General features: G+C 33.7%; 1 protein-coding gene across 1 annotated transcript in view; it reads left to right on the top strand.

Annotated features, from left to right (window-relative positions):
* The window catches only part of LOC108917918 (carbonic anhydrase-related protein 10), a 461,749-nt gene that overhangs the window by 324,289 nt on the left and 120,732 nt on the right, over window positions 1-16,728 (top strand). Inside the window, exon 6 of the mRNA XM_018724730.1 lies at window positions 10,797-10,863. Coding sequence (XP_018580246.1) covers window positions 10,797-10,863 — 67 coding nt within the window. The remainder of the gene's footprint in view (window positions 1-10,796; window positions 10,864-16,728) is intronic.

The following is a 16,728-nucleotide window of genomic DNA, read 5'->3' as shown; positions in this document are numbered from 1 at the left end:
GGCTAAGGGAAACAGGATCTTTCAAACCGCGAGCCCGAGATCGCGGTAGACCACGAACTGCAAGAACATTGCGCTTGGAAGAACGTGTGTTGCATCGTGTTGAGGAAGAAGCAGGTGACAGTACTCGAAGAATTGCATTAAGAGAAGGAGTTGATCATACGACCGTGTGGCGGGTTTTAAAGACCAATCAACTTTATCCGTATCACCTACAACGGGTACAAGGACTGAGTGAACTTGACTTCCCAGCACGAGAAGCCTTTTGTGTTTGGCTATTGGAAACTTGTGCCAACGACCCTCTCTTTTTGCCTTCCTTATTATTCACAGATGAAGCTGGCTTCACAAGAGATGGTATCTTCAATTTTCATAATGTACATCTATGGCATGAAGAAAATCCGCATGCCATTATTCAATCCAGACATCAACATCAATTTTCAATTAATGTTTGGGCAGGCATCATTGGTGATTTCTTGATAGGCCCTTTTGTTCTTCCCGGACGACTTAATGGCCAAAATTATCGTAATTTCTTAGAAAATGATCTACCAAACATGTTGGAGGATGTTCCACTGAATTTTAGAGCACGCATATGGTTCATGCATGATGGGGCGCCGGCCCATTTCAGTCTCATAGCACGTGAATTTTTAAACGAAGCATATCCTGGAAGGTGGATTGGCCGGGCAGGACCTATAGCGTGGCCTGCACGTTCCCCGGATCTAAATCCCCTTGATTTCTTCGTATGGGGTCATCTAAAATCAATGGTGTATTCTACTCCAGTTCAGGATATCGAGGATCTTCGGCAGAGAGTAGAAAACGGATGCCAGAGAATTCGGAACACACCAGGAATTTTTGAGCGAGTGAGGCAGTCCATGACAAGACGAGCTCAACAATGCATTGGTGTTCATGGAGGTCATTTTGAACATCTCCTTTAAGTTCATTTATTGTTGTTGTAGTTTTCATTATTTGTTACTCATTTAAAATAAATAAAAAAACGTTATTTATCAGACCAAGATTAAAGTGTCCATAATTCAGAAACGAATCATTTTAGAGCAGATGTGTATATAAACTTTTTTGATCGCCTTGATGAGTACAATACGGCTATGTATAGCCAGCCCACCTTTTTTGTTACACCCTGTATATTCACGGGCCAGTGTTCAGCATTGAACTAAATACATGGGAACTTCAAGGACATAGGCATATATGAAGCGCAGTTCCATGACCTACATCGATATCGGCTGATCTCATATGGGACTATAACCTCACAGGTGTAATACTGGACCTTATCATACCAATCATATAATTAATGTACCCAAACTAGCCTTAAATTTTACATGTAGACTAACCTAACTTTACATTGTTGTCTAGTTCTAATAAATCACCTTGTATAAGTCGAAAATAAAAGTATTTTCCAATTACAAACGGGTCAGCATCTCAACGAACTTCGTAGCGCCCAAGTACGATAACATTAGCGGGGAACAATAGATGGCGCCATAACAAGGGCCACCGGTCACAGCTTCCCTTGATATATTTGACGCGGTATCTTCCGCATGAGCGGCGCAGTGCCGTAAAACCCATCCGAATGCTCAGAATGAGCCGTACAATGTTCACAATATGCTAATCTGTCCCGACATTTCTTCCCGTCCTCCTAAACGTGTCCGTCCGTTAAAATTGCTAATTCTCTTTTAATTCCCACTATTCACCGGGACGATGCTGAATATTTTCATACATTATCTGCGGCTAATAACATGAATTCCTGCACGACACTTACCATGATGCGGTGCGGTGTTGACGTGTGTCTTTTGTTTTGGTTTTTGGGAACCGGGTTAATCCCGAATTCTTGAATGGATTCGTGTAACTTGGTGATAACGACTACTGACCTATTTTAAGTATACACAGCTTTACGATTCTTCAACACATAACTCGGAACTTTTTTACATCAGGACTTATTGTTAAATTAGGTGGTTGGACATTACCTCTTCACACGGTCCTTCTAAAAGTGCTTGAAAGTTGAATGACCTAGTTAAAAGGCAAGACAAAGTTATCATATCTAGTTTTTAAATTTGAAAATGAGTTAGATAGTTACAAAGCTTTATTATTTATTTCATGTATTACGTACGAAATGCAATAATTAAAATAATAATAGTGTAGGAGCCAGATAGGGATCCGTGGCCAGTCAGAGTGCCACGGCTGCAAACAACTTACTCTTAAGTATTTTGACCTCCTGAATCCAAAAAACTTGGTCGCAAAGCCTGAAAGTGGTATGTTTAATTGTTATTAACAAATTAAACGTTTAAATGGCTGTAAAAAGTTTATTTTTATAGCTAGTACAATTTTTTATGCGTTAATAGTTACGTTTTATCATAACAAACATACATTTTTGAAAATTAAAAAATATTAACTTTAACCAAAGTTATTGCAAATTTAGTGTAAATATCTTGCATTTTCCGTCTCCGCGCGCACCAATTTTACCATATCCCTGGTTTTATGGGAAGGATTGAGACGCATGACATCTCATTTTAAAGTTTGAACTTTATTTTACAAGATGGGTAAGTTCCATTTATTAATTTATTTATTTAACAATTAATGGCAGCTTAGAAATTTGTGGAATTTCAACGAAAATTCTAGTTTTATTTGTTTATAAGGCTTTTTTATTATTCAATTTCGATGAAAAGCCAAAAAAGTTACCGGATATTGTTCCTCGCATCCTAACAATCATTTCATGCCTTACAGTTATTAGTTTCATCAAACCTCTTACAGGTTGTACCTTTCTTTGCAAGTTTAACTAAATATTCTTCTGCCATTTTAATATTTGCATCGATAGTGGTTTCTGAATAATCTATAAAATAAAACATCACATTTTTAAATATTTTACCTACGACCACTACTGTAAATACTTAAAAACACACCGTCTGCGATCAATGTAAGATTCCTATTACATACGGTAAAAAAATCGCACAGTTTTCTTAGCAACCGCCTAGCAACGGTCAATACAATACTGTTTGTATTGAACGTTGCTAGGCGGTTGCTAGGAAAACTGTACGATTTTTTTACCAAGCTGTGCGATTTTTTTACCGTACGTAAAATAGGAATCTTACATTGTTCGCAGACGGTGTGTTTTTAAGTATTTACAGTAGTCGTCGTAGATAAAGTATAGTACGTAATACGTGGTGTAATGCAATTACGCGCTCAGAATTACGCACTCGCCGCTACGCGGCGTCGTGCGTAACTTCCATTCGTGCGTAAAATGCTTTTTACAACACTTATTACGTAATATACTATAAACTACCGGTTATATTATTAATTTTATTAATGCTTTGACAATAAAATTTACAATGACCCTTTTTCAAAGTTCTTACCTTAACCTTTACCAAAATATCGTTTGTATTCTTTACCTTTTCCAAAATTGATAATTGGTCAAATAGTTTATAGGATCTCTTTGCAAAGCCGAATGGTTTGTATTTCTTGTTTAATAAATAGATTATCATAAAAAACATATAAGTATATAGTGCACTTCCACTCTGATCTTTCGATCGAGCGCGCGTACGCCGAGAGCGACTTTGTTGGCTTTTCATCGAAGTTGAATAATAAGAAAAGCCTTATAAACAAATAAAACCAGCATTTTTCTTGGAATTACACAACTTTCTAAGATGCCATTAATTGTTAAATCAATTAATTAATAAATGGAACTAACATGTCTTGTAAAATAAAGTTCAAGCTTTAAAATGAGATGTCGTGCGTCTCAGTCCGTCCTATAAAACCTGAAATATGGTAAAATTGGTGTGCGCCGAGACGGAAAATTAAGATATTTGAACTAAATTTACAATAACTTTGGTTAAAGTTAATATTTTTTAATTTTCAAAAAACTATGTTTGTTATGATAAAACGTAACTATTAACGCATAAAAAATTGTACCAGCTATAAAAATAAACTTTTTACAGCTATTTAAACATTTAATTTGTTAATAACAATTAAACTGACCACTTTCAGGCTTTGCGACCCAGTTTTTTGGATTCAAAATACTTGACAAAAAGTTGTTTGCAGCCGTGGCACTCTGATTAGCTACGGAACCCTATCTGGCTCCTAGACTATAAACACATTTCTACTGCTGAAGGTTTCTGAACAAGTGGCACCGTTGAGATAGAAAACTCATTTTTTATCGTTGGCTTATATATGTAGGTAAATTGTTGCTGATTAAGTACGTTTTTTTTTGTGATTCGTGAGTCTTCATTTTTCGCTAAGATTCTCGCCTCCTGCTTGCTTACAAAAAAGTGAAGTAATCCAATAACGTTGTGCTCGGCTTATAAGGGCCGCAAAAAAATTTCAAACAGGATAATTTTTTCAGGGTTGCTTGGGGACTGCCTCCTGAATATCCAACCAAAAGATCACAGTCGAACTCCAGATATGACTTGCGCTAAGGGGGTGGTTTCCTAAATATTTTTTTAGAGCAAAATGACTTCTATAAAATCTTCGGCAACTTTTATGAAGGTAATTTTTTTGTAAAAACATATTTACAAGGCCACCCCTCCGGCGTGCCCAATTTTTGTGATATAATGCACAGTAACTCGTTAAGTATTAGACACACAAAAAATTTTGTAGAGAAAAGTTGTTCAGAATTTAATCCTCTACAACTTTTATGGAGGTCATTTTGCTGTAAAAAAAAAAATTATCTACCGGTTACTTTAATTATTTTCCAGGTACGCTACCTGTATTTATTTATATGAAATAAATGTATTTGTGGTTATTAAAGAGAATTAAAGAATTACTGTTGTTGGAACATTATTAAAAACTCTCCATTTATTTACCGTACACTAACTCCTCTGCAACTCCTTTTAAAAAACAGCGCACTTGCCTTCGTCTAATAATGAATTCATCGCAGTCGTATATCATTCCACTCAAACATTTTTAGGTAGATTTCATATGATTCTATGGATTGCTGTCCCGATTTCCATGACAGTAAATTAATTCTAAATTTACGACCTTATATGTTTAATTACTGTAATGCTAGCGATTCTGTTAATAAACTTAAGTAGAACACACCGCCACACCGATTATAAATATACAAATAAATGAAAAACTGCTATTTAGTTATACATTCCTAATTCCGTGTTTTTCACCTGCCTAGAAATTGATTAAGCAGCCTATAAAAAAATTTCCCTTTCCCCAGGGTCACCTGATTGACGTAGGTGTATCCAACATAGAATTACAATCGAGGCCAATATCAATCTGTTTGCCATAAATCACTTTATCGTGACAGAAGGGAGAAATCGACACGGCTATTTAGTATTTAAGTAAAAGTAAAGGTGCTGGTAACTACGGCCGTTCGCCGGAAAAGCTGAAAAACTTTTTATTGTTGCGTAATGGGTTGAGAAATATACTACGGGCATTGTGGCCTTTTAAGTATTTCAATTTGTTGTTGTAACAAAGTACGTATTGTGCTATACAGACTACTGTGCTGGTTAAATGTACTTACGTATAAAAAAACTATTTGTTTGTTGCTTTGAACCCAGTTTTGTTGATATAGAAAGTACGTTTAACAAACTTACTCGTGTGTATTTCTAGAGGAAGAAAATACCCAAAATTCTTACTGTTTACATAGAAAGTTCATAAAAACATTGTATCAATTTATCATTTTCCAAGACTCTACAATAATAGAATACAAAAATTTTAAAAATCAATTCCCTGCCATCTTTTCCCCATATAATAATACAAAATATTTTTTTCAAAATTGCAGTTTAACAAATTTTTAATAAAAGCCTGCATAGGCCGTTAAAATTTGTATAATTTATAAAAATTGCTTGCTAGAAGTACTCATCTTTGCAAACTAATTTTGTAGGTCCTCAACTTTCAGTGAAGCCCTTTGGAAATGAAAACTTTATCCGACCCCATTTAGATAATGTTCAGCTGCTCGTATCACATTACCACTGTTGTTTTAAGAACTTATCTCCATCTAACTAGCGATAAATATATTTTCGTAATAACTCCCGCAGAGCGACGAATTCAAATGTTTGTGTTCAATTTGGCTGACATGCATTTAACACTCCATTCGGGCTATTTGATAAACCCTTCATGTGTTGTGGAGTAAATATCGATCTAATAGGAGTACTGTGCTCTGGAAATAACCTTTCCAAGAACTGGAAAAAAAAAACAAATTTTATGTAACCTTACGAGAGTGTCACGACCACAAAGGAAATACCTTTTTTGCATATTACACATGCATAATACATTTGCATGTAATTTTCCTGGTATGATTGTAACTGACAAACACAGTTTTCCGGTGAAGGTCAATGTTAGCACTTGATTATTTGAAAATTTAAAATAAGGTATTTAATTTAAAAAGAAAGTAAGTGTATCATCGCATATTTTTTGGCTGTGCCGCAAAATGTATATGGTATTAATAAAATGTTAAAAGGTCACGCAAAACACCTACTTGAATTTTCTCAATACATCATTGAAAGTTGAAGATTCAGTGGGTTGAAAGTAAAATGAATATTTATAACATTTATAAATAAAACTTGTAAGATAATTTAAAATATGTAGAACACCACGCACAAACACCCCCTCTTAATATTCGAAGAAAATAAACCAGCTTGAATTTTTTGGAACATCGGCATCGGTAAAATTTTAAGAACTATGTAAAAACTCCGTAGGTTGAAAGAAAACTTAAAATTTAACTTGAACTGGAACATAAAGAATTCTGCAAAATTATGCAAATTTTGCAATAATTGGCCGTTGCTAAAAAAATTCTACGAAAATATTATAAAACTTCAGAGTTACATCATGAAGGTGGGTGGTACATCTCTTCTCTACATTTTCAATTCTCCTAACGCAACGAATCGGTTATTGATTTTTACATACCATCTACCGCTCGTTCTTCAGACTATTGCTTAGGAGTACTTGAGTTTTTGTGATAGTTTGATATACGAAAAAATTTCAATGATTTTTTTTTCGTAAAGTGAGAACGTTTCCTTCGAACGTGAATGAATTTTCATAAAAATATGTAAAGGTACGAAAAAAGTAACGGAGATTGAAAAAAGATTGACAATTATTTTACGTTTATACGAAGTGTTTTAAACCAATAGTAGAAATTCTCAATAAAAGTTTCCATAAAGATATGGTTTAGAACAATATAATTTTATATACAATATATTTTGGTAATTATTTTTAAAAACACTCGAAGACATATATTATTATTTTTATAGTGACTATACAGGGTGTCCGAAAATTAGGAGCAACTCTCCGGAGGTTATCCTACGGCAAACAATAGGACGAAAACTTCATATAAATACAGGGGGTGGCGTGTATAATCTATAAAAACTACAACTTCCTAATGATATTTGTAATAGAAAAGTCTTATACGAAAAAGTTCTATATTCATTTATTTAACGAAAATGAAGGCCGACCCTGTGTTATTTATTAAAAACTTTGGAAATGTTTTTATGCGACCCGAGATGCAACCTTATAATTTAAGTCGATATAATGTAATACTAGTAATACTAAAAGAAGATTAGGTTACTTTGTCAAAAAATTTGTGCAGTCAACTGATTTTGTATTTGTATTGAATTCATTATTCACTTAATTATTAAATATTAAGCATCGACCATCGACCCATCAGTGTTAAAAAGTGAAAGATTCCAGTCAAAAGTTTTTGTTTTGTAATTACACGATAGCGACAGTGCAATTTTTATAATGAAGTAAAAAATAAGAAGAGCGTGCCGATTACATTAAAAAAGGGATTCTTATTTCTTACTTTACCTAATTTTTTAGTTTGTACACAAACTAGTTTTAAAATGAACTGAGAAAACAATGCATTTCCTATTTCCGAACGTGTCGATATGGTGTTAGTGTATGGTGCAGCCGGTGAAAATGCGATCGCGGCGACTAGGTTGTACCGGAAACGATGGCCACAACGTTACCCCCAATGTGCAAATACAATCCTACAGTGCATTCAGCGGCTGCGAAATACGGGACGTGTTCTTCTTCGAGGAGAAGGACGTGATCAGCAAGTGAATCTTAATGTTGAAGATGCAGTGCTGGAAAATCTTGACGAAAACCCCACAATTAGTACTCGACGACTCACACAGCAAGTAGGAACCTCATCTCGTACCGTACATCGCATCCTTAAGGCGCCAGCTGTTGCACCCCTATCATCTGCAACCAGTTCAACATATTTTACCCCCGGATTGTGATCAACGAATGCGTCTTTGCAGATGGTTTTTACGGCAATGTGCCAATCAAGTAGACTTTCCTACTTATGTTTGTGTCTCAGATGAGGCGACAATTACCCGTGATGAAGTGAATTTCCATAATATGGACATATGAGTCGATAAAAGTCCTCACGCGATTAGGGAAACTCATTTTCAACATCAGTTCTCGGTAAATGTTTGGCCTGGCATAATAGGCGATGTATTTGTGGGTCTCTATTTCTTTGAAGGATGACTAAATGGACAACATATGGACTTTTTGGAGAACATGTTGCCTGAATTATTGGACGATGTGGCATTACAAGTTCAGGCACGCATATTGTATCTTCAAGATGGAGCTCCTCCAGACAGTACTCGAGAAGTAACGACACTTTTGAATGAAATGTTTCCTCAGCGATGGATTGGACGCTTTGGTCCTATGCCGTGGCCACCGTGTCATCCGATCTAACTCCAATGGACTTTTATCTTTGGAGTCACTTGAAGTCATTGGTTTGCAATACTCCAATTGCTGAGGTGGAAGAATTGAATACCTGGACATTGGGAAAATATTCGCCAAAATTGGGTGCGTCGGTGCCATGTCTACATCCGCGCTAATGGGAATCAATTTCAACATTTTCTTTAGAAATGGTAAGTTTTATTTCATTTTGTTCCATATTTTAATGGAGTTTGTTTAGTGCACGCAGTTGGCAACTACAGATGCTTACGGATGTGGTTTTGTTTGCGAACTCTTGCAGTAACAACAATGCATTTAAGATGGTGGCTGGTGTACAGTACGTAACTCATCGTACAGCATATGGACAGGACCGTTCCAGAGAAAATATTTTGATCCATAATTGAACTTTTACGAAAAAAAACGCAAAAATAAAACTTTTTCGTATAAGACTTTTCTATTACAAATATTATTAGGAAGCTGTAGTTTATTTTTTATAGATTATACACGCCACACCCTGTATAGGACAAGTGGACCCTAAAATGGCGAAGTTTGGTAAATGTAAAATTATTTTTTAATTAAACTTTAAGTTGACGTTTGATTAAATTATTTCTATTATCAGTTTTAACTCTCTGCAAAAGAACTTAATGTATCAAAGATAGCTTCTGGTAGGTACCCTTTTTCATGAAAACTTGACATACCTTGGAAATAAGAGTACCTTCCTAATGTAAAAAGCATCATATTTTGAATTTTTGTGATCTCATTATAAAAACAATTTCTGCCAAAAAAGTTGGGTCTCTAATATCCTAAGATGGTCCTGTTTAACACACTCCTCAATAAAATGGAACATTTCGTGTAAATTTTCGAAATCAGCATAAAAAGTTGATTAAATGTTCAAAATTGCATTACTTTACCTCCAGCCGTTTCGATAATATTGAACAAAAGTCATCTTCAGGGCCGACCCTTTAAGAGGCTCTAGCTCCCTTAGGGTCCAGTTGTGGACCTATGTTTATATGAAGACTTCATCCTATTTTTTTGCTCCTAATTTCAGGACATCCTGTTTACAAGGTGACTCATTCAGAAGCTATAAAGTTTATTTAATAAAAGTGGTTGTTCTTGTATAATTCTTCTCTAAAAGAGCTTTCCAAATAGTTAAAAATTAAGACATTTATCTTGGGTGATGATGTTATACCTGTTAAGATGTTTATGGTGTGCTGTTGCCTTGATTAATTGTCTGTTCCATTTTATTGTAATGCTTATAAAGGTGACTTGATGCTTTTGGCATAAGTATTGTAGTTATAATTTTCTCCCTGTCCAACTACAATCTGCCCCCACAGAACTTATTGAAAACAACAAGGCAGTTCAAAGATTCCTATCTAGAGCTAACAGAGTGCAATGTGATTGGCGATAACTAAATACATAGGACATGGCATAACAGCCCTAAAAATAATGGCACTTTAAATATAAGTACGGACAGTGAAAGCTTTAAAACCACTATTGTTTTTTTAGTTTACTTTTATGTCAAAATTTGGTTCAAACAACGCTTTAAATATAATATTTTTGGTTACGGAGAACTAATATTTATTTTTCGTTGCTTACTTCTGAAATATTAAGATTTGTTTTTTTTTGTTTATGACATTTACCTTTTGTTGATTTGTACTTAAACTTTAGTAATTTCATACTCGAAATCACCTGGAATGTGTAGGTAAATTTTGTACAAATATGTTATTTCCATACTCTTTAGGTTTATTTTGGAATAGACTTTCCGAATCTCTACTTTTAATCCCTCTGGCAAATACTATTTAAGAACATTTATTAATTTAGAAAGATACTTATTTGAAACTTTAAAATTTTAAAAAATTTTAATTTTTAGAGATAAATATGTCGCGAACGAACGAATACATTGTAGAAATACCAGAAGAGTATTTTATGACAAAGTAACTCCTTCACGGTACCGTTCTTCTAATCAGATTTACGACTTCCACCGTTTACATATGTTTTAGTACATTTTTAATAAATGCCTCGTTTGAATGTCGTGCGTGTGTGGCATGTGCGAGAGGTGAAAGAAGCTGAAGTGATTTCAGTCACGCCACTGGGATGGGCAAGGGCTGGGGAATGCCCTTCTGCACACAGTGAATATCAGGTTAAATGTATTCTTGTCACGGTTGCAGATTGGTGACATGCCAAATCCAGAACTGAGGATCATCACCAGTGTTTTCAACAAGGTCCAGTACAAGGGTGAGTTATTATTTTCTTCGTAGAATAGAACAGAATTGTTTTATAAGTCCAGTTAACTACTTAAATATTTTTAAATTCCCCAAGGGCACAAAATAGAAAGTGGAATGATACAAATTATGACAACTAGCGTTTGACAATTGTATGGTTTGATAACAAATTTAAATATAATTTAACGGTGTTAAATATGTAAAGAGCAGACTCAACTTCTGGGTGAGGGTTCCAATAATTTTATTTACTTTTATGACTTGCTTAAGCTAATTTAAAATGAAAGATGTTTTAAACTTTTACAAATATGGATATATTACACTTTTGTTTGTAATTGTGATTGTGTAATTGAGAATTTTTATTCTTATTCTATATAAACAATAACATAAAATTTCCCCCATATAAAACTAATGTTACAGTGCTATGATTTGTTTTTGTACTGTTGACTTGTCAATGTTTGGAAAATGAAAATATGTCTTTGTCATATGCATATCCTTGAAATTTTACGAATTGATGTATTATACGAATCAAATTCAAAGTTTGCAAACATAAATTGACCAATGTGTAGACAAATTACAATGCATTGTGTGGTTTCGGTGGTTATATAATCTCCAATATGATGCAGCAATGGGTCCTTAGTTGGTATTTACAGTGGAACCCCACGTTGACATCTGGAAACTCGTTCTGCTTGTTCTTTGCCGTGATGATTCCTGCCACAAATGCACTGCACTTTTTATTATTTTTCACTTTGTTTAATTTTCCAATTTTATGACCAGTTCAGATATTGGGTTTCACTTTTATTAAATGATAATAATGATCATGGATTTTTCGGGATAATGACATTTTATGAACACTGGGTAATTCGGATTTTTGACACTACTGGCTTTCAATGACTTTTCTCCTCACGGATGACTGGATAGGTCCATAATCTTATTGATTTTAATTGATTTTTATTTATTATTTGGGAGCAAACTGACGATGTTACTGCTTCAGGATTTTATAAGAGACTAGCTACGATGATCTCGGATTTTGGTTTTATTGACGTAAAAACAAAAGAAACGTTGCTATGTAGCTTGTCAAGCAAACTTTTATGAATTTTTATTTTGAAAATATTGACATGTCAACAGTACAAAAACAAATCATAGTACTGTAACATTAGTTTTATAAGGGGGAAATTTTATGTTATTGTTTATATAGGATAAGAATAAAAATCGTCAATTATACTCGTATAATCACAATTACAGACAAAAGTGTAATATATCCATATTTGTAAAGTTTAAAACATCTTTCTTTTTAAATTAGCTTAAGCAAGTTATAAAAGTAAATGAAATTATAGGAACTCTCATCCAGAAGTTGAGTCTACTTTACATTAGTAACAATCAATTGCAAGTCCAAATTTTAAACAAATATAAACATTCATGAGTCAATAAACGTTATATATTCAAAACATAATAGTATGTATTAGCTTTGTATCTTGTTAAAATGGTCTCCTTCAATACAAACGCAACGTTGATGGAGGAAAAGTGCAACTTACTTTGAAATGGAGTGTTCTACGTCTAATACGTGCATTCTTAAAATACTGGTTGCAGAATACTTCCTGAAGTGTAGCTTTCCCTCACGTAGACACAAAGGCATTTGTTAAATTTTATAACGCCATTTCTACGTCATCAACTATATAAAAAGTTTGATCCAATTGGTGCTGAACCATCTTGCAATTGATTAATAGCATTTACCAAAGACTGTAGTTGTCTTGTACACTATACTTTGACCAAACTCATCTTGTTCACGAGATACCCAGATCCGCAGGAAACCTTACTTCGATAGGATTAAGATCAGGGTGATATGTATGGTGGTTGTCTCAGACCTTGCTATAATTGATTGACTCCATATTATATCTTCAACGTGGGCTTATTCACTTTTATATTACATAACTACTTTTAACATATCCGCAAATTGAATTTCTTTGTTTCGTAACCATTGCTTCTTTGCGGATGTAGGACATTCTTCAGCTTGCATACTGTGATATGGTGCATTGTAAATCACCAATGCAGAACATGGCGGTAACATGTTTCGTTTTTTGTGGTTGAGATAGTTCATGTCATCATGATAGTCCCCTCACTTAGTTGTTGATCTAAAATTTAGTTTCGGGTTTGGTATAAAACCGTTTTCCCATACAGACGAAACGTAGACCTTTAGCTACAAGTCTTTCTTGTAATCCTTTCATCACACCATACATTTTCATGGGTGTGCGAATAATGAATATAGTTCTCATACATATAAACAATTGATCTCTTCACGATACTATTTTCTTTCTTCAAAAACTTACCTCAAGTCTTGGATATCATGACGTTCCATCAGCAGTCGTTGCTTGGTCTTCGTTTTGCGTCACTGTGGTATACAAAACCTTAGGCAAACTTTTGCTGCCGCACAGTATATACCACACCTTCATGGAATTTTCTATGGATACGTCTAAGTATAAATGCCGTTTTTTTTTTTCAACATATCAGTTTTGAACATTATCGAAGTAATCCAAATTTGGTTTTAGCGATTTTTTGCTATATTTCCCTTCGTTAATCTACAATGTTTTTCACTGTAATAATGTAATATTTTCCAGTACTTTTTCTAAAGAAATTAATAAATTGCGATTTCGTACCTCTTCTCTTAACATTTTACTGTTCACATAAACAATGCACATTTTAGATATTGGATACTTTCAATAATTATTAATTACTTGCTATAAGTACACTATATACTGCTGATACAATTAAATGCTAGTTGGGCATGTAGTACTTTTTTTTAATTTTTCGAATTATCTTAATATATTTGTAATAGAATAACGTACTATTTACCGACTTTATTATAAAAGTGTTTTTTGTTTACATAACATTTTATAGAGGGTCTAATTTACGGAAATGACCCTCCAATGTTTTCCATAAATTCTGTCGATAAAATAGTAATTTAAATGGTGGTATATTTGACGTATTCCGATGAAGTCAATATATCAATTTCACAGTTGGCCTTGTGCCGCGTTAACGCCGCGGTTAAAAAAAGCACGTCGAGAGTGAACCGTACTGGATAATAAGGGTTCAGTAATAAATATACTGGAATAATTAATGCCCACAATCGTTTAAGTGTTCGCAGGTATAAATTGCTATGTCACTCAGGACGTGGTGGAAACATAACCATAATAATAGGATTGGTAAATGGGGACTTTAACAATGACAACAATACGGCGTTTTTTTTAGTTGACAGCAACGAAAGGTGGGCTATAAACAATAAAAAATACTGTTTACACGATACTTATTGGCCTTTTGATTTTAATGCCGTTTAGAGACAGAAATCAAATATATAGTATGTTTATATTTTACACATCAATTGCAGTTATTATTTTTGAAGTCGTACAAATTTTCCTGTATATTTTGACATATTTAGATAGAACACTTTCTTACGATTTCAGAGATAAGGTTGTATGAATCTAACTAACAGAAGGGGAGATGTGATCAAATAATTTTTGCGATATCGACATTGACTCTTCTCTCCCTAGATACTATACAGGATAATTAATTTTTTTTTCTGAATCGATAGATCTCGGCAAAATAATGACATTTTGAAGTATAAACATTTTCTTCCAAAGGCTTCCTTTTAGAGATATAAGATCTTGAAAAAAATTTTTATTAGTTTTTATTTATTTTTTCTTAAACTATGAGAGCCATTTGTTTTATATTTAGTATGAAGTGGACGAATGAAAAGCTCTATCGATTTTGCAAATGATTGTAAAAATAAATCAATAAATAAATCAAATGGGCTCTGATAATCCCTATTTTTTATATAATTTCTACGCCACAGGAAATTTTTCAAAATGAACATATTTTGTTCACATTGCGGTTTATTTTACAATAAAAATGTCTCTTACTACTTTTAAACCAAATGCTTGGTTTTTGAGAAAAATGGCTTCTTATGGATTCATTACATGTGAAATGGTTGTTTTTCAAACAGAAAATATTTAATATTGACAAACAAACAGAAATAACACTAACAATATAGAACAAAATAAATAGTATCACAACAGATGATCGAAATGTGGTCCTCGAACCCCAATGCATTTCTCACATCGCCTAATTAAGCTTTGAATTGCTCTCATAATCATATTGGGGTTGCGTTTAAGAATTTCACAATTATTTTCAATTCGTCTTCTTAACATTTCAAGAGTACAGACTGGTACACCCTTTCTTTAATAAATTTCCGAACGAAATAATCCATGGGATTTAGATCTGGCGATCGTGACGGCCAAGCAATACGACCGGTACCAGATTCTGCATGATTTGTTTCCAAAATACACCTAATCTAAGGACGTGGATAGAGCTCCCCAAGCCACTGCCTAATTTAAAGACCACAATGAGCCGGAGCGAAGAGCCATCTGAATCTACATATTTCTCCTTAGAAGTAATGGTAAGTCGTCGAGTAAAGAATTTAAATCTTCTTTGAAAAACTTAATCATTTCATATGTAATAAATCCACAAGAAGGGATTTTTCTCAAAAACAGCTAAAGCATTTCATTTAAAAATAGTAAGAGACCTTTTTGATGTAGAATAAACCGCCCGCAATGTAAAAAAAATATATTCATTTTGAAAAATTGCCAGTGGCGTACAAATTATATTAAAAATAGAGGTTATCAGAGTCCCTTACGGACGCCTATGATTGATATATTTTCACAATAATTTGTAAAATCGATAGAGCTTTTCATACGTAGACTTAATACTAAATATCAAACAAATGGCTTTCATCGTTTAAGAAAAAATTAATAAAAACCAAAAAAAAAAAAGTTTTCTCAAGAGCTTATGTCTCTAAAAGGAAACATTTGGAAGAAAAAATGTATACTTCAAAATGACATTATTTTGACGAGACCAATCGATGGTTAAAGTCCTAGCCATAAAATGTGAATCACCCTGTATACCAAACAAACCTTATCACTTGGACTGTCAGAGAGAGCTGCAATTAAATGGCGTGCCAAGCGAGTCAATCGTGACATGGGCGAGACGCTGCCTCAGAATGTTTTTCATGTTCACGTCACGTTAGTATACTGTTGCCTGTTATCGTGCGGATGTTGCGTAATTAATTCCTATTTATTGGTGTTTATGGTATATTGTGGGCAATTAAATTTGTTGCATTTTAATAAATAATGCGTACGCCTATGTCCCGCGGCTCAGTTCTGACAGCCCTAATTATCACTGTAATCGAAAGAAAGTGATCCATCCAAATTGTTAAAATATACAGGGTGTTACATTTCCGTATCTACTAAGTGTTTTTTCTATGTTTTACCTCTCACTTGCAACTGTTGTTTATGGAAAAGAAAATATTCCTAAATATAAAATTTATATGAAGGTTCATGAAGCGTCAGAATTGCGTCGTTGTTGTTGTACTAGATTGAGAGATAACAAGAAAATAATTTAACAACATCCAGCTCGTTAGGGAAATATTATTCTCTTAACGAGGTACTTTGCGTCCCTTTCAATTACTTATTTACGGGACCGTTTGTATTTCTGTCTGTAGGAGCACTATCAAAAATACATACTAGCAATTAATCTTTTTTAAGTTCCGCAAATAGCACTATCATCAGCTTAGAATAAATAAATATCTAACAGTATGAAACAAATTTACATTTACGTAATGGCGGAAATTGCTTTTACGGTAACGACAATTTCAGTTAGTAAACATATTCTGGAATTTGTAAAATAAGATAAAAGTTGAAAATTTTGCACATGAAAGTCACATTCATATTTTTATTGTAAAAGTTTTTTAACGTGTGATATTGAAATTGTATACAATGAAGTGTCCTATTTTAAAACAATGTCGCGAAATTAGTATAAGCTTAGTATTGTC

Source organism: Anoplophora glabripennis, unplaced genomic scaffold (genome assembly GCF_000390285.2).
Source record: "Anoplophora glabripennis isolate ALB-LARVAE unplaced genomic scaffold, Agla_2.0 scaffold3, whole genome shotgun sequence".
NCBI classification, from domain to species: Eukaryota; Metazoa; Arthropoda; class Insecta; order Coleoptera; family Cerambycidae; genus Anoplophora; species Anoplophora glabripennis.
Note: the sequence above shows the minus strand (reverse complement) of the source record. Positions and strands in the feature narration are given on the sequence as shown.